A 19,027-nucleotide genomic window follows, 5' to 3' on the forward strand; every position below is an offset into this window, starting at 1 on the left:
CCACCAGAGCTTCCATAGCTTTACAGTCAATGCATGCGTTATTATTTTTAAACTACGCAGCACATTTGTGAGCTGCGTTTGGGCATGTGAGTGAATGGCGGTGCTACCCATAGGCTGGACTGCTTCTTATTATTCAGAACGGAGGCCTATCTGCATGCATCAAATTTGTAGACAGAGTTTTAGCCTCAAGAGCCAACCAGAAAAACGATGATAAAATCAACATGAGCAGACGACTTTAGTTTCCATAGCCCCCTCTCCCACTCCTCTGGAACCCTTAGCCGTGAAATATCGGTTCCAGAGCACGTCCCACCATAGCTCACCTTTTGAAATGATAGTTATTAGATATTGATAGTTAATAAGAATAAATGGGTTATATGAACTAATTCAAAATGCCATTTGAGTTTTACTTTTTCCTCTTGTGCAACGCCAAATTCTTTTGCTCACGTGTTGATTTCCTTAAAACTCGATACAATATGTGACTGCATAAGGTCACAGATTTTAAGAGCTATTCAAATAAAATAGCTTGGGGTGGGAGTGCTACTTGCTAAGTCTAGCCTGCGTCTTGGAAGGCCGATAGACACATCTTCATAAAAGAGATTGAAGAAAGAGGCACCGACACAAAAATTGTAAATATTTTCAATTTAGTTTCTTTAATATAATCTTATTTACACTTTTTTTTTTTTTCAGAAATGTTTAGTACATAGTAAGTTACATTGCTCTTGCATTCAATAAACAAATAACCTAATAATTGTACACACTGTAATGTAATGGTCACATGACTGGGTGAATGCTTTCTCAGAGGAAATGGAGTTGTGATCAGCAAGCCAAAGTCCACTTTCACTCTACACTCATTACCCTTGCCTCAACAACACCTTTTTCTATTTTATATATTCTTAATTTAGTCTGATTTTAAGGTTCAAAGACTGGAGATCTAAATATCGTAAATTTAAGGGATAAAATCTGCAAAAAAAGGATTTTTTTTTCCAGTCCTAATAATTCATATAGGCCTACCTGACCTGAAAATAACTGATCAATCTCATAGAGTTAAAGTAAAATAAAACACAGGTTAAGAAAGAACCATTAATATAATTGTGTTGGTGTTGCTTTTATTGCATTTATCATAAACATGAGAATGACCTCCGGGGTCCAGTCTAAATTGCTGCTCCAGATTCAGGTCTTGGAAGTAAAGGTCTTCTAACCCTACCGACCTCACTAAGACTCATCAGCAGCAGCTTTTTAAATACTTTTTCGATTCATACATAAAAAACAATGTAGATTAGTGTACAGCTTTCACAAGTAATCAGCCTTTTCTGAAAGGTAGGGAATATTGATAATAGCAGCAATACTTAAAATTACATTACATAGTAATAAATAATTAGTAAAAAAAAAAAAAAAAAAAAAAAGGTCAAGTGGTTGTGTTGTTGCAGAACACTTAAAACTATTAAGCTGGCTCATTCATATTTTCTCTGTGACTCAAATTTATGGAGAACATGGTGCCATGCACGACAAGCACTATATGATGAAATCCTAGACCTTTCTTTACAACGTGAGCAGAAACAGACATAGAATTCCTGTCTGCAGAAAGGAATATAAAAGGAAAAACTGTATGTGCCGGTGAAAAGTGCTACAGCCAAGCTTATGTTACTTCTGACAGTGGTTTAAGATGCAGTTATGGAAAGTATATGTTCATTCGTCGCACCGTGGATCTGTGATATTCAGATACACATAAATAATAATAATAATAATAATAATAATAATAATAATAATAATAAAAAAAAACTATTCAATTGAGTACACTTTTTGCGAACCAGATGTCACAACAGTAAATGCTTGACAACCATGGCAGTAACATGAACATCTTAAGAAATGAATAACTGAGGAACAAAATTTGTCTTTCAAATGATATTAATGACACTTGAATGAGGTGTGTTTCATTCACTCCACTGCTATGACGATGGAACTCAGGACCATTTGAGGTTGGAGATGTTAATGGACATCATACATTGATCATACAGTGATGTAAAAGAAAGATACTCACACACAACAGACATCTTTTGTGATTAAAGTATGGTTAAAATTAGGGACTGAAAAAAAAAAAAGAGTATTCATAAACAGACTTCGAGAAAAAGGAAGGAATACTCTGTGTAAAAAGAAAATACTGAAGTTATTTCTCAGTGACTGCAAGAGAAGTCAGGAAATCATAGACGCTCTGCAGAGTAACGCTGCCAACCGTCTTCCCACTCTCCTGATTTCACATGACTGGCACCTCTTCTTTCAATGATGTGCTTCGTCTGATAGGCAATGTTCACAGGAGCAGTAACTGTCAAATCATCCGGTCTCAAAGAAAGTGAGACCCATTATTAGGGGCTTTTATGTCGTCAATCATTTCAAAGGGGGAAAAATCCTGCAACAAGCCATTAAAAAGTAAAATGACTGATTATAAAATACAGTATTGGAGATACCACAGAAAAGCAAAATGCCACCCTGCTGAAGAGGATGCAAAATTAAAAAACAAAAACAAAACATTTTAACCTATGCTCCTGTAGACATCATATACCTCTGTGTTGATGTGATTATGTAGCAAATAGTCAGTCATTGACCTGGCCTTGGCCTCCTCCTTCAAGACGTAACTGCAATAGGTAGATTTGTTTTGTTGTCCAAGGCTGTGGTGTTAAAACACTTAACCTAATGCTGACTAAAACTTGACCTCTACTTCATGTGGACCAGGGTTCAGCGAGTAGCTGGTCATGGCAGCTAAAAGCAGCACAAGTTCGCCGACCGACTTGCAATGAAAATCAGACTACCAAACCCACCGCTTCAGTGACGAAGACATCACAAGCTTTTCCTCCGTTTTTTTTTTTTTTTTTTTTTTTTTTCATTTTTCCAAAAACGAACGAAACGAAAAATTAAAAATAACAAAAACATGGATCGGATTTTTGTTGTTCTTTTTCCATTGGTGTGAAACTTGTTATGTTAAATGTGGGAAAGAAAAAATAATAACTCCCAAACATCACACAACAGAATAAACACTCCTAAAACTGGGCCCCACAGGAGCGGAGTTCCAGGCCCCTTGGTAGTGGCATCCCTCCTGTTAGGCTGTGGGTGATGCTGGCCAGGGGTATCGCTCACCCGAGAGGGGGGAGCCATCAGTTTTGTCCACCGTAGGGGCATTGGGGGGAATTTGGGGGGAGGGTTAGCGGGTTGGGAGAGGGGAGTTTAGGGTGCTTTAAGGGAGCGTGGCTGTTAAGTAGGTTAGTCACCGCTGGTCACTGTGCAGTGGAAGTGGGGGTAGGAAGGACTTGGGGGGAGAGGGTTCGTTCACTCAACAGCAAAACCACAGGTCTCTTCTACGGCAGTCAGGAGCTTCTCATAGAGCTTCTCATATGACTCGTAAGGCGGGATATCGATGCGGTTGAAGCTGTGGGAGTGACAATGGAAAGACGATGAAATGTAGCATAGACAACAGTTCCACAACAACCATCTCTAGAAAAGCTCTCAGTGGTACAGGCTATGACGTATCCACAAGTCTTTCAACACCTTCCAGTCTGTCAAGGCATGCATTTCAAAAGCATTTAATCTATCAGTGGATGTTTTTTTTAATTCTAAAGGAGAATTACAGCTATGGTGGCACCATGCGCCATCACTACCATAATCTGTTGAAGTTGCCCCAGCCCAGTGCCTTAAATTATAATTACAGATGATAGCGGGGAGGGTAAACTTAAGGTGAAGACGCTCCAGAGCAGACAGCTGGATGCTTCTCTTACCATGTATGGGCTTTAGGCAGGTTGTCCGTGTTGGCATCAATCAAGTGGATAGTGAAAAGTCTTGGGCCTGCAGAACCTGTAGAGCCTTACCAGAATACATTCTAGTCATCACTGTTCCCGCACACGTTACAAATCATGCAACATAAGGGAGCAATCAACTTTGAAAGTGAACCCCACTTGTTAACAACTCCACACCACATTATGCAGAGGTATGGATGGGGTTTACATTTCAGACAAGGTTCAATGAGCAGATAGTGATATAATAGAGCAGTCAGATTTTTAAAAATACACATCTGTTAGAAATATTAGTGTGTGTAGTAGGGGTGCAAGAAAACATCAATCCACTTGAGTATTGCTATCTATTGTTTTTTTTTTAGGTTTTGGGATAAATTCTCCAAATCTCTGTACCAGTTTTTAATCAATTAAAGAATCTGTCTGATCGCTCACACTGTAGTACTATGCTGGATGTACCAGGGATCCAACTGTTCTGATATCGAAAAATTGCATGATTTCTGTTCCTAATAAAGTCAAAGATCACCACTCATCGGTCAAGGAACAGGATTGGCAGGTAAATATTACATTACATTACATTTAGCAGACACTTTTTGACCAAAGTGACTTACATATGTCAGCTATATTACAAGGGATCACATTGTCCCCAGAGCAACTTGGGGTTAAGTGCCTTGCTCAAGGGCACAACGGTGGAAGCCGGGAATTGAACCGACAACTTTCAGGCTACTGCACGCTAGCCCAGCTCCTTAACCACTACACTACCACCGCCACACTACCAAATATAAAAGATATTAGAAAAATCTGCACACTCCAGTCTGTCCAAAAAAAGGTTTTTACTCAAATCTGCGCAAGCTTTTGTCGGCAGACCTTCTTCAGCTTGCGCAGATTTGAGTAAAAACTTTTTTTTGCACAGAATGGAGTGTGCAGATTTTTCTTATATTTTTTATGATTTCTATTCCTAAAATTTGGTTTAAAAAATATAATTTTATTATTTTTGCTTACTGTCTCACAATATATTGGAATTGTAAACCCAGTATCATAATGCATACTGTCTCGCAAGATTCTTACCAATTCAATGTCCTAGTGGACAATACACTTTCAGATTTACATACTGGTAATCATAGTGGTTTCACTGCACAGTAAGATATTCAAAATACTGTGAGCCTTCCAAATTATGGCCATTCAGGTTTGAGGTTATGATCGTATGACATTACCATACTGCTGCATGACTATATGCCTACACTGCCGGAATCCCCTGCAAAGGCATATTGTTAATATGCAGAGGAGTATTTGCTTAAAAGCAGTGCAGAAGAGAGCAAAATGCATTTCCGACTGAACAGAACCTCCTCTTTGTGGCTGAAGAGGGCACTAAAAGCTCTTACTCCAGGGAGCTATAGGGAAGCGGGCTGAAGTTCACTTTAATTTCATTTTCTATGATCTTACTAGGTTATAAATAGCTTGTCTGTGTGTGGCTGAAAAAATGTAGACGTGTGTGTGAGAGCAAGTGTGTGCGCCAGTCTGCATGGGCGTCCGTCTGAAGGTGATCCCTGACAAAATCAAATCTTCGTCTAAGCGTAATCAATTACATGGGGCTCTAGGTGCGCATCAGAGACTGGGCAGTGCAGTGCTATTTGTGTTGTAGTGTGTGTGTGTGTGTGTGTGTGTGTGTGTGTGTGTGTGTGTGTGTGTGTGTGTGTGTGTGTGTGTGTGTGTGTGTATTCAAGATGTCGTCCCAGCTCAGGCGTCAGACATCTAACAAGGCTTTGAAGAAAATAAAGAGTGTGCATGTGACTGCTTGTGTGTGTGTATTTACATGTTGTTTGTGACTTCTAAGCTGCATTTTCTGCATTAGCAAACATCTAGGTCTTATGTTGTTCATTATTTCAAAGTTGTATTTTCTGCATTCACAAACATCTAGGTCTCATCATATGTCTGGTTGTGTGTGTCCACTCAAGTCTGTGTGTACACTCAAGCGTGTTTTTGGTGCGTGCGTGTGTGTGTGTGTCTGTCTTTACTTGATCGCTACTGTGCAAAGTAAAAGCAAGCTTTATATGGAGACATACATTTACACCCTTGTGAAGGGTGTAAATAGTTCAGCCATTTACTGTTTATAGGCACCTGTGTGTGCTTGTGTGAGTGAGTCTACTGTACATGGTGTATGTGTATTGTGAGCCATGTTGGCCCATGCATTAGCCACCTTGCAGTGCTTTGAAGCCTTGCAGTGGGACACGCGTGGAGCCGGTGACAAACTGGAGGAGCCTGCCCCTCCGCTCCTCATCGAACGACTCCACCGCCTGCCAGAACCACTTCACAATGTTGCTGTCGGCCACGCAGTGCTTGAGCCGCGTGTTCGCCTTCCAGTCGCTCAGGTCGATCTTTCCCAGGCCGCCGATGATCAGCTACACACACACACACACACACACATTAGGATAAACAATGAGGATGAATTCTTATCCAGCATACAGTATCCAAGCTCAAGTTGAGTGAAATTTTACTATCCCCCTGGGGGAAATTTGCTTGGAGCCAGATCGAGACTTTATACCCAAGAACTATAACCAACATAATAAAATGAAATAAAAAAAAAAGATACAGCGTAAAATGAGGTATATAAAACAGATGTCAATAGAGATCTAAACAAAAGGCTTTTTGTGCCATCTTAACATAAATATGTGTAGTCTTTGCAGAGTACCAATAGGAAATCTGCAAAAACTAATTTGGCTAAGCATTTAATATTCGGATACCTCAGCAAAGACTTTTCCATTTAGGCAGCAGAGTGCCACAACGATAGGAAGTGAGTTGTAATTTCAACACCTGCACTGAAACGCTAAATTAAGACGTTGCAACACTGGGAAGCTGCACTCCGACCCAAGACCTCTGGGCTGGAAATCTGGCATGCCCTTCCATCTACCACTTAATGGGATTTACGAGTTGCGTCCAACATATTTGATGTCAGAATAAGGGCCATTAGTCATAAAGCCTACGAGCAAAAGCTATATTCCAGACAGAACGGATACAGTGTGTTTATCCTCTGGCTTCATGCTAGCCTTACCTCCAGCTCCTTGTGGTCGAATGGCTTGAGTAGATGCTGAGGGATGAGCTCGTTGAACCCCTTTTGCAAGGCCAGGAACTGGGCCTCGATACCCCTCATGAACCGCCAGTTTACATAGAGCCTGACCGAGACAAGGACCACCGTCAGACCACCCACAGACATAAACACACACGCACACCGAGTCTCACACATTCACAGCAAGCTGCAGATAAGCTAGCTTCACTCTGATGATTAATGGACCTCCCTCCCAGTACTGGGCGGGCCCACGCCTCCTACCCCCCTTTCGTGATTCTACACCTGTGCAGAATCTGTGCACCTGTGCAGAATTCGACCGTCCCTGGGCCGCCATGACCCCTGTCTACCCTCTCCTCTCCTCTGCTCTTGCGCTACTGACGCAGACAGTCACTCTCATGGAACGAAAAAAAAAAAAAAAACCCTAGCTCTGTTTAAAATGCTCCCTGTACGTCAAGGCCCCTTTCAATCACTCTGGCAGTGGAAAAACAGAAGGGCACCAGACGCGGCACACGGCAGACGCCTATCCGCACAAATGGTCTGGTGCCCTCTCCTGGCCAACCTCCTCATAATCCACTTTCTGTGGTCTGTGCGCTCTCAACTCTTGGTGGGGCTATAATGTTTATGTGTACGCAGCTGCTTTCATACAGGGTGACATAAATCTAAAGGCAGGGGCATTGACTCGAGACCACCAGATGTGCCAGACAAACAAAACCCTCAAACAATCAGACATAGCACTTCCGCACACTCAGAGGGAGGGAGGAAAGGACAACATTATTTCATGGTCACTGGAGTCAGTTAAGTCCCTTCATCCTTTCTAGAAAACTGTGTCCCGTAAAAATTGTCAGTTTTGTACCTCAGTATACTAAAGTTTCCCCATATTTTCAAGTTCATATGTATATATTCATATTTTGGAGTTCATATATATATATATATATACACATATACACACACACACATATATATATACACATATACACACACACATACATATATACACATACACACACACACATACACATATATATATACACATATACACACACACACATACATATATACACATACACACACACACACACACAGTGGTGGAATGTAACGAAGTACAAATACTTTGTTACTGTACTTAAGTAAATTTTCCACGTATTTGTACTTTACTTAAGTAAAATTTATAGTGCATACTTTTGACTTTTACTTTGTTACATTTTACAGCAATTATCTGTACTTTTACTCCGCTACATTTCTACAACACCATCGTTCCTTTTTACGATACATTTTATGATCAGTTTTTTTTTTTCACTCTGACAAACACATTTGTTTTACCGGGGGGTTGCTACCAAAGATTCTGGAGCGCTACGTGCATTCTTAGAAACATAAGCTTCTAGTCTATACCAGGCAAAGCGTGAGCTTGTAGCCATCTGCATTCGGTAGGCTATATTCACCAGACCCATGGCTACACTGTACATGCAACTGTGTTCTGTGCCTTTCTCTGTCTGTTATCTGCAGCGTTAGAGCCTCCTCTCAGATGAGATTGCTATCCGCGGATCAGCAAAGTTACAGGCTATGCCCATGCTTCTGTCACACGTCTGATCATTTGCGGCACAAATGAATGGTAGACTATTAATGAACCGGTGGCCGGAAAAAACGTAACATTTTCCAGATTAGGAAATATTCCTTAATTGTGTGTGATTAAATAGCCTACAATTGGGGGGTAGTAACGTGAGCGCTCATTCAATGTCTATGCGTCTGCGCAAGTGAAACTGAATTTAATCATAAAGACACCTTTCTCAGCAACTTTTCTGTTCAATCAGCATAATTGGCATTACGATCCACCCGACGTTTCCCTTGTCTACCCCGTTAAACTTCAGGCTCTCGTGTTTTGCTGAATGATATTACTCAGCAGATCACCCTAGTAGATAACCAGAATTACAGTCTCTAGAATTGTAGGTCAGAATGTAAACTGGGCCACAGATGGTAAGCACAATTGCATTAACTTAAAACTATCTAGTCGAGTATAACCTAAAACTAGCTTAATTAAAATGCCACAGCCCATACTGATTTTTCCTTTTAGAATATAGATATTAAGAGAATAAATCATTATGCAAATACTTTTACTTTTAATACTTAAAGTACATTTAAAAGCAGGTACTTTTTACTTTTACTTAAGTAGGGTTGTCATTGTGGTACTTTTACTTTTACTAAAGTAAATATTTCTCTGTGTATTTGTACTTTTACTTAAGTACTGAGGTTCAGTACTTCCTCCACCACTGCACACACACACATACATATATACACACATATATATATATATATATATATATATATATATATATATATATATATATACTTATTTATTTATGCATTACTGAACGTTACTAAATGTGATAGATCCCTCTTTCTCCCATCAACAAACTTAAAAGTTCTACACGCTAGTGATCATACCTCACGTATTCTTTCTTGTTCTCCTCAGTGACGGCGATGTTCCTGCCGTTGGGTTTGAGTTCGTGCTGGAGGAACTTGCCAAAGGCGTTGTGCTCTACACAAAATGTGTGGTCCAGAACAGACGTGATATCATTTTCCCTGCAAGTCAGGACCAAGAAGAAAAACAACAACATGAGGGGGCTTCAATGACCTAATGCACAACAGACACAAGGTGCATTAATGGCTGAATTAGTGATTCAGAATCAGAATTAGAATCAGAATTCAGAATTAGAATAATGGTTGAACAGATTTATATATATGTGTGTGTGTGTGTGTGTGTGTGTACGCATCAGCCAGAGGGCGCTGGCAGGTGGGCAGTTTCATGTCACTCACAGGATCCAGACGAGGCTTTTGTGCAGCTCGGGGTCTACCGTCTCCAGGTCACTCAGCTGAATGGGCTTCCCTAGCAGCTGCTTATAGAAGGGCAGTGTGAAGCCGCCGTTGATGTAGTGACCGTGGAACACGGCCAAGCCCATGATCCGCCCCACAAAATGGAAGTAAGACAAGTGGTCCTGGGTGAGGAGGAGGAGGGGAAAAAAAGAGAGGATGAGAAAAAGATGGAGGATGAACGACAGAAAGGGAGAGAGTGCTAGAGTGCTGGAGATCAAAAAACGGGTGAAAAAACGACATGCAAGAAAGCCAGTCAAAGGAGAGGTGAGAAAAGTGAGAGAGAGAGAGAGAGAGAGAGAGAGAGAGAGAGAGAGAGAGAGAGAGAGAGAGAGAACATCAGAGAAAAAGAAGAAAAGAAAGAGACAGAGCGAGCGAGCAAGAGAGCAGCATAACGAGAGGACAAGTGGCAAGGGGAGGTCTCGGCGCAGCGCCTCTGGGGTGCAAATGAGGAGACAGGCGCTCCATCTCTAAGCCGCCCCCACCCTCCCACTTCAGCCAGGGGGCATTAGTGCCAGATGGGGGTGATCTGCTGAGCCGAACAATTTACACCAGCTGCACTCACAGGGTTGATGGACGAGTCGGGATTGATCTGCAGGGTGTAGATGTTGTCTGTCGAATACTGAAACAGCCCGTAGTACGGATTTAACATTTCGTGGCAAAGGAGATACAGCCATTCCCTGGGAGGAAATACAGAGATATGGGGTGGGGAGGGAAAGAACAGAGAGACATGTGTGAGTGAGAGGCAAGACCTCAAGTTATGGCGAAATGCTTAATATTGGGGGCCAGAGGTGACTGAGCAAAAACAATGTTGACCCAGGCACCAGTGGCCTCATCAGATTAGCCACTCTTAGCCTGCTCACAAGTGGATTCAGAAACAAACAATCCCTGCCATTCCCCCTCACCATGCTGAGCGACTTATAGAGAATAATAATGGTGTGTTCATGAGCAACTGGGAAGTGGGAGAATTTTATATGGGGGTTGGGGGGGCTGGGGGGGGGTACGTCACACCTGAACTGGGAACTTCCCAGTTTGAAGTAGGGGCTTTGTGAGAGCTGCTAGGAGAATGTTGACGTCACTCAACATAGTTAAAGATAAAAAATGTACTTGATTGTACTTGATTGTGATATTGAACAATACTTCCCAGAGTATTTTTAAGTAACTATGTGATGTTAGCCTTCTGGCAAGCTAGCCTATGAACATTAGCAACATCGCCCGTTTGTTGTTGTCAAGTAAACTCTCAGTTCGGAAGTGTGGAGTTCCAAAGTGGGAACCTTCCCACTTTCCAGCTGCATGAACGCACAATAATGATCTCTCTGTACTAACCATAAGCACTGTGATGAATAACTCATGAACATTTTGCCCATGTGAATCTGCTAACAATTCATCTGTATATTACAGACTCCTTTTGGCCCTTACCTGGCCACTCCCCCGTAGTCCAGGCCTTCCTCCCCGCGGAACTTCACCATCAGTCGTTTCTTCAGGTCTTTTGGCCTCATCTTCATGATCTGTCTGTAGGACTCCTGTGGACAGGAAGCAGCGAGCATCCTGGTTATTATCGGGTTTTTTAAGGGGTCTGATTTTGTGTTTGCGCATTTAAAAACATCACATCCTGATTTTAGAACCCGGGACAAACTCTTATACCGGTTTTGAGAATTCTGATTATTCTAGCTGGAGTGCTGTAGCTGTACTGTACTGTAACCGGGATATTGTAACATGTATACACCTTATCCTGGTTTCTAGTTTCAGAGTGCTACGTGCAGGATAGATTACTGATTAGAGCCAAAGATAATAGAGCAGCACACTCTCTAGAATCTTTGTGAAGAATACTGTAATAAAACACTAATAAGTTACCAGGATGCTAGTATTTATCTTGTATACAGGGATGTTAATGACCAGGTTACTGTGTGTTCATGTTAGCACCATATGTTGAATATGATCAAAATCGGAATAAGCCTCATAATCATCATACTGCAGTGCATGTAAACACAGTCAATGGGATTCTTTCAGGAGTTTGGATAAGCAACACACACAAGCCATAAGTCAGACACGACCTGCGCTGTAAGCTCAGCACATGGGCCTCTAGCTTGCTGTGAAGCCTACAGGAGTCAACACGGACTTAATCTCAATCATCTCTCTCAGTGGCTGGGTTTCCATCAAACTAATTTGTACATTTTATGCGCATTCATTAAAACTTCAGCTAAACAAGATGCACTTCCATCAGCCGTGTTAAGCAAATTAAGAAGGAACACTTCAAGTCATCAAAGAACTAATCAAGGCAGGAGTTGTGAACAGCTGCAGGATTAAATGCGAAAACACTAACACGAACACACACGTTCCCCATCAACCTAGTATAAATCAACACTATACCCTATGGCAATGAGTTAATCTAACCCCTCCAGCAAATCCAATCAACTCTAAATATATTCTTGGGTCTTTTTGCCTGAATTCAGATAGGACTGTGAGGAGTGACAGAAAGTGAGTGGGAAAGAGAGATGGGGTAGGATCGGGAAATGAACACCGGTCAGACTCGAACCCAGGTCCCCAAAAAACTATACTAAATACTATAATTTATATATAATGTATACTTTACTATACTAAAAAAAAAGAAAAAACTTGGACAGAATCCCGGCGTGTGAGTGAGGCAAGGCGTGAGGCTGTGAGGGAGGACGGTTACCTCGAAGATCTCCTCGCGGGACACCTCGATGCGGCAGTGTCCGGCCTGCGGCTGCTGCAGGGAGAGCTCGTGGCGCAGCAGCTTGAGCTTCTGCACCAGGTCCCTCTCGTAGCGCGCCGGCAGCTCGCCCCCGCCCTCGCCACCCTCCTCCACCGGCACCTCCATCTGCACCGGCAGCGCCTGCGTCGACTCCTTCACCTGAGACTGCTGGCTGCTAGGGCACATCCCACAAACACACACACACACACACACACACACACACACACACACACACACACACGAGGCAACTTAGACAAATAATGCATGCACTCATTAAACTGTGCATCAATAAAACAAACTTCTAATGTTACATCCAATCACTAGTCATCTACCAATTATCAATCAATTATTAAGATTTTTAAGACGAATTGATTAAATTTTAATTTTCAGAAATAAAATTGCTTTAAATAATATTGATCATAACACACAGTGAATTAGATTATTCAGGAGTGATTAGGTTAAGTTGTCAAAGGGAAACGGGTGCAAGGTAAGTGACTTCACTCGTCAACAGTGCTGAATCCAGTTCAGGAAAGAGTGGGTCGCGTGGCCGCTTGGCCTTTACCTCATGATGTGATGTAACCGGGGGTCGGTGAACTGTGTCGTTCGGTTATTGTGGTCCACAAAATAAATCCTTCCTGACACCGTGCTCCTGACCTCCCAGCCCGGGGGCAGGGGGCCCAGGTCCTCACAACTCACACTGTTCAGGTCCCTGAGGGGGGCAACCACAGCGGCACGGCTCACTACGCTGAACGCGCACACACACACTTGAAACACACTTATGCACACACATTCACACACTCTTGAAACACAAATGCACACAGATGCATACACACATTCACACACTTGAAACACATATACACACACATGCATAAACACACACACACACACACACACACACACACACACAGACGCAGGCACAGATGGACAGTCACACACACACTCACAACTCAACACAACCCCTCACGCTGCTAAATACACACCTTGGCTGTAAAAATAATTCTAAAACTACACTGCAAAGATTATGGCTGGACAATATGATCTAAAAATAATAATAACAATAATCAAAAATCCTATTTAGAAAGCTAAACAAACTTAGGTATATCATCTGGTCCACACTGCATACCGGCATTGCCAATTCTTTCACATCTACATTTTGTTGTAGTAATGGATCAGACACTTCCCTTCAACACAGTGACACTGGTATTACTGGCACCATTTAGATCAGAAGAGTTTCTCAAACTCTGCATCAAGTAAGGATGAGACAAAGCGTAGAGGAAGCTCACACTTCCTTTTAATTGAAAGCGAAAAGCAGAACTGAACTGATGTTCTCACACCAGTCTGACATGACTCGCGATCATGTGACACTGTTCTGACGACTCTGAACAAAACTGAACTGAACACAACTGGGAAGATCAGAGTTAAGGGGTGGTTGTTGATTATGACAAAGTTAGTTGGTCAGACGTTTGTTAACACACAATTACAATCTTGTCGGTTTGTTAAAACACAATCACAGTAAGTATAGCTCACTCAACTAAAGTAAACAAACAAACAAAAAAAAGCTAAGGAATTTCATTCATTTGGTTTGGAGACAAAAAAAAAAAAAAAGACTGTTTAGGATAAACTAGACTAGGCACTCAACTGAAGCGTTCTGCTTGCGGAGCGTAAAAATAGTTTTAGAAGAATGGTCTAATTAGTCTGGTCTGGTTATAATTAAGCACGGTCACGTCTGGTCTAGCCAGTTCCATTGATAATAGTGGAAGCAAATAGCTGCAGCATATGCTACGCGAATGGAACGCTTCGGTTGCGTGCTCGGCGTAGCCCCATTTTAGACTGGTCCTACCGTGGTATCCTGGGGTCATGCCAGGTGCTCACGCCGGTCTGTGTGTGCAGGAAGTAGACCTGGCCCTGCACTGTGGTCCTCTGCTCTGTAGGCACAAAGGCAGGAAAGCAGAACCATCAGTACTCAGATGCAGAACGATCAGTACTCAGATGCAGAACCATCAGTACTCAGATGCAGAACCATCAGTACTCAGATGGTAACTCCACTGCTCGAGCAACACCAACTCCTCTCATTTCGCGGCTCTCCTAACTTTTCAGACGATTAATGATGAGTGATCCCTGCAGTGTCTGGAGAGAGAGTGTGTGTGTGTGTGTGTGTGTGTGTGTGTGTGTGTGTGTGTGTGTGTGTGTGTGTAGGCATGGTCCAGTGAGTGTTTCTCTAGAGCGAGGCGCTTCAGTGCTGTTGGATCTGTATGGGGTATCTGTGGGCCACTGAACGAGTAAAACGAAGCCTGTCCACCTCCTACAGAGTGGGCAGCCACCGTCATGCTGGCTCAAATAAGACAGCAAGCGGCCACTAGGGAGAGTTCCCTTCATTCCCGCCTCACTTTAGTAAGTGTTAAAACAGCTCAGTTTGACTATGTGCGACAGAGCGTAGTTCTACAGAGAGGAGCTGTGTGCTAAAGAATTGATAGAGATGCAGTTTGAATATTTACAGACAATGGTTTAAAGACGGTGTGCAAGTGTCTTGCCTGTGTGTGTGTGTACGTGTGTGTGTGTGTACGTGTGCGTGTGTGTACGCGTGCGTGTGTGTGTGTGTGTGTGTGTGTGTGTGTTCATGTGTATGCTGGGATTAAGTGGCCAGCTGAAGAAAAGGTTTGATGAAAAGGAGGAACAATGTTGTGTGCATTTGTTGAGCAGTAAGAGCACAGCAGGAATATACTGTGGGCCACACACTGTAGGTTGTGGTTCAGTGACAGCATCTGTATGTAGATGCCCGTGTCTGTCTTAGGGGGGGGGAGATTGCATTAGCCAGCGGCAAGCGGCAGGTTTCCTATTGTTCTCTATGGTTCGGCAGCGGAACAGTAGCAACGCTCGCGTAACGCTAGCGTTGGGCAAGCTAAACGTTGAACTTGGTTCAACTTTCAAAGCGCAACGCGAGCGTATTCAATTGACAAACCGTTTGTGTTGCTTAGGAACGAGACACAACTTATTATGGTCTGAGCGTTGCGTTACGTTTGCCGCTGGCTGATGTGATTCCCCCCCCCCCCCCCCCCGCCTTAGATGCGGTCATGGACATGAGGCAAGGAGATGTTGAGTGAGGGTTCACTGTCGTGAGAAGAAACCCAACTCACCGTAACCCTCAGGCAGTTCGGGCGTCTGGTGGCCGTGCGGCCGGTTCTGGGGAGTGTGCGCGTGGCCCCGGGAGTCCTGGTTGCGGGCGCGTTGTGCTTGGAGCCGCTGCTCCTGGTTGGGCGACTCCAGGGCGCGGCAGTTGCCCCCGCCGGCTGCCCCGGTGGGGTCCGTGTAGGGCAGCGGCTCCTCCATGAAGCAGCTGCCCGGCCTCCCTGGGCCCGAGTCCTCGAACACCGTGCTGCAGAGGGACACATTGAAACGCCCCCTACCATCAAACCTACAGTCATCCTCACAGTCAACACACAACTAAAATTCGGAACTTGATACCCCCCCCCCCCCTCCCCATTTTGTAAAGCAGACATCCCTGTGCACTGCTTAATTTCTAACAAGATAAACTGCTCATGCACAGATTAAGTGACGGTAAGGATTACAATGATATAACACTGCTTGCATTCATTCTTACCAGTGGTAGATCAAGAGGCTGCCATTAGGTGGCAGCACATGCACAGAGAGCTTAGTTAACGTTTCTGAGGACTCACCCTTCATTTTCTAACAGTCCTCTGCAGTCCACCACTGGCCCCCCACTGCCAATCCGGTCTCTGGTCTGCAAGCTCACTGTAATGCAAAATATCCCGTTGTGTTAAAAAGTGCTGCAGAGAAACCGAGCGTTCAGCTTCACTGCACTGCATGATGGATATGGCGTCTTGTTTTGCAGGAAGGCGACACTTACCAACTATTTGTCCACGCACTGCATCGCTGTCTGAGGGGTTGAGTTTGCATAGGTCCAAACGCTGGTCTGTGGGTTATGGGAGCAGAGGGAGAGTGTGTTCAGACCAGAAGAAAGTGACCGTGGAGCCGAGGTCAAAAAAGTCTCGCCACTGAGAGCCAACCAGATAGATGGCTGCGGTTTGTGCTTGTGGGAGGTCAATCAATAACGTCTAACGGGCACACGGGCTCTGGGCGCATTATCCAAACAAAAACAAATGTGGGTGAAATTTCTAGAATAGAGGAAATCGAACACAGTCATGTTTAGTGTGTTCAATGAGCTCAATATGCACTAAGAGGGCTCAGCTGTCATACTATGGGTCTAACAATGTCACGGCCATGGAAATTAGGAGTAGTAGGGTATTCTATAGACATTTTGATGAATCATACATTACTTAGTGTAAAAGCTGGGCCTGCGAATAGGAAACCTTAAAATCAGTGTTTTAATGTTTTCCATTGTTCTGTCTGAACTCATTAAATCGTGATTAGCCACACTTGATTTAGTTAGTCAAAATCTTTATCACACTGACGTTAATCAGATGGGTGTCCTACAAAGCGAGGTTAATGGCTTATCCAGGTAACTTTGGGAGTAACCACCGATCTCTGAACAAACACTGCATTGAGCATCTATTGTTTCAAAAGTGACACACTGTTTTGAGATATTCCTGAATAAATACTCCTGCAATAAGCTTGGTAAGCCAGTGAGTGACCTTGCTTTGTAGTAAAGCCCTCAGGTGTGCTTGGAGCAGGCAGGGGTAGGCCAAATATATGCTGGTCACAGGGTTCCAGGGGCAGGACTGACGTTGTATTCCAGACAATTCAGAAGTTGGATATTTCAAACATGAAATTTCCCACCTCTAACTTTAAATACTTTAGATGGATGTGTGCCATTGTATTTTCTGTCCACTAGGAAGTCGAAAAATTGAGTTTGTCTGGAACCCAGCATGAGACTACCACTGGCTAAATGCACCACTGTTGCCTGTTGTCAGTTAACATATCAGGGGTCTTTCAAATGTTTGGGATTCTGGTTTTGATGGATAACAGCTTCCAAAAAACTAAATTCAAATGTTTATTTAGTAAGGTGAAGCTGACGGCATCTTTGCTTTTAAAAACATTAACAATGAAATGATGCAACATTGATACCTAGCAACTGATACTTTTAGAGCTAATACTGTGACTCAGTTTGGCAGTAATGCAGACTCACAGCCAGTGTCTTTGAGTCTGCTGATAGCGTTGGACAGCAGCCTCACACAGCCCAGGAAGCCGGCGCCCTGTTTCTTGTGGATCTTCTTGTGGTTCCACACACTGATGGTGATCGAGTCCGTCTTCCCAATGTACCTAACAGAACAGGAGGTGCAATAAGAGTTTGTAAAAACATAATTAAGGGAATGATGATACGTGACATTATTGCTGTAATCATTCTGTGTCAGCCACCCGTTTAACCAAATTAGTTTCAGCTATTAGCAAACAACTACTGTACTCAGGCAATTAGCATGACAAGAGAAATTCAGCAACATTTGATATGTGAGTGAATTTAGTGTGCCAAAAGTGTTGGTGGGATATAAAACAAGTTGTTGTTGAAGGATGTCAGTCTTGGAGTGTGGTGCTAAACCAAAATTGCATAGATTCCACACTAACTACCCAGAGCAGATCAGCATCCTCTGATGTAGACCAGGTGGCCGAAACATTGGCATGTTTGTTCTTGACTTGGCCAAATAAACAGGTGAAATAGAGATAAGTCTAGTTTTATGAAGACTGTGTGCTACATCATTACCTCTGCGTAGTTAGTGTGGAATGACGTAAGCTTGCGTTGCTTTAGGAACCATAATGTGAACCTTTTCATCTCTGACACACACCTGTGTATATTGGTAGGGATAACGTGTGTGCATACTGTATGTAGAATCAGTGCTCATTGTTTGGGTCTGACTGACACACATGGGCATGTGCTTGGATGGGTATATGGATGCATGTGTACTGTAGTGTCACAGTGGTGGTGGTTTTGGACTCACAGGTCATAATGCTGGTTCCACTTGGGGTCCAGTGTGCTCTTGACTGTGTCTGTGGAGTGGCATTGACCTGAGCCATCGACAACGACTTTGGCGAAAGGGTCAGGTAACCCTGTGACAGAAACACATGAGCCTGAATTGTGTCGCAGAAAGACAAGAAAAAACAACAGAGGATGAAAAGATACAATGTCACGTCAACTCTTTTTATTTTTTTTATTTTTATCCTGTGCACAGGACAGAGGGTTCAATGTTACAACCCTTGCCAAAGTGACATCAAAACTCGCCAGCCTTGCCCACCACCAACTCCCCTTCTTGTCTAAAAAAAGTTTCTGAAAAGTGATTCGATCTCAGCGCGGTTGTATGTAAGATTTGTTTCTAAAGTTGGAAGTTTCAAGGATGGGACGAAGTCTACAGTGAGAAGCTCCCGTACCCTGTAATGGTCTATCAGAAGGAATCTCAACCGCCATCAATAGTGAGTGCCCACGGGAAACTGAGGGAGACTAAAAAGAGTGAGAAGGAGAGAATAAAAGTGAGGGTATAAGAGAGAGAGAGAGAGAGAGAGAGAGAGAGAGCGACAGAGATAGAGAAAGTGAGCGAGCAAAAGCAAGTGTGTGTGTGTGTGTGTGTGTGTCTCAAAGTGTGAGTGAGTGAATAAGGTGTATGTGTGTGTAAGAGAAAAAAAAAAGAGATGGGGGGGGGG

At 43.2% G+C, this 19,027-nt stretch overlaps 1 protein-coding gene across 10 annotated transcripts in view; it reads right to left on the reverse strand.

Annotated features, from left to right (window-relative positions):
* Positions 1–1,086: 1,086 nt before the first annotated feature.
* Positions 1,087–19,027, reverse strand: part of smurf1 (SMAD specific E3 ubiquitin protein ligase 1) — a 38,334-nt gene continuing 20,393 nt past the window's right edge. For 2 of the 10 annotated variants that reach the window (XM_042086155.1, XM_042086161.1), the window contains exons 3-18: positions 18,331–18,460; positions 17,526–17,659; positions 16,287–16,352; positions 16,096–16,171; positions 15,556–15,794; positions 14,262–14,346; positions 12,984–13,130; positions 12,383–12,596; positions 11,125–11,228; positions 10,271–10,385; positions 9,652–9,830; positions 9,280–9,417; positions 6,826–6,946; positions 5,974–6,175; positions 3,765–3,849; positions 1,087–3,418 (exon numbers count right to left, since the gene is read on the reverse strand). In XM_042086155.1, coding sequence (XP_041942089.1) covers positions 3,319–3,418; positions 3,765–3,849; positions 5,974–6,175; positions 6,826–6,946; positions 9,280–9,417; positions 9,652–9,830; positions 10,271–10,385; positions 11,125–11,228; positions 12,383–12,596; positions 12,984–13,130; positions 14,262–14,346; positions 15,556–15,794; positions 16,096–16,171; positions 16,287–16,352; positions 17,526–17,659; positions 18,331–18,460 — 2,135 coding nt within the window. In that variant the 3' untranslated portion in view covers positions 1,087–3,318. The remainder of the gene's footprint in view (positions 3,419–3,764; positions 3,850–5,973; positions 6,176–6,825; positions 6,947–9,279; positions 9,418–9,651; positions 9,831–10,270; positions 10,386–11,124; positions 11,229–12,382; positions 12,597–12,983; positions 13,131–14,261; positions 14,347–15,555; positions 15,795–16,095; positions 16,172–16,286; positions 16,353–17,525; positions 17,660–18,330; positions 18,461–19,027) is intronic. The other 8 variants (XR_006030747.1, XM_042086162.1, XM_042086160.1 and 5 more) reach the window with 8 other exon arrangements.

This window comes from Alosa sapidissima, chromosome 3 (genome assembly GCF_018492685.1).
Source record: "Alosa sapidissima isolate fAloSap1 chromosome 3, fAloSap1.pri, whole genome shotgun sequence".
Lineage (NCBI taxonomy): Eukaryota > Metazoa > Chordata > Actinopteri > Clupeiformes > Clupeidae > Alosa > Alosa sapidissima.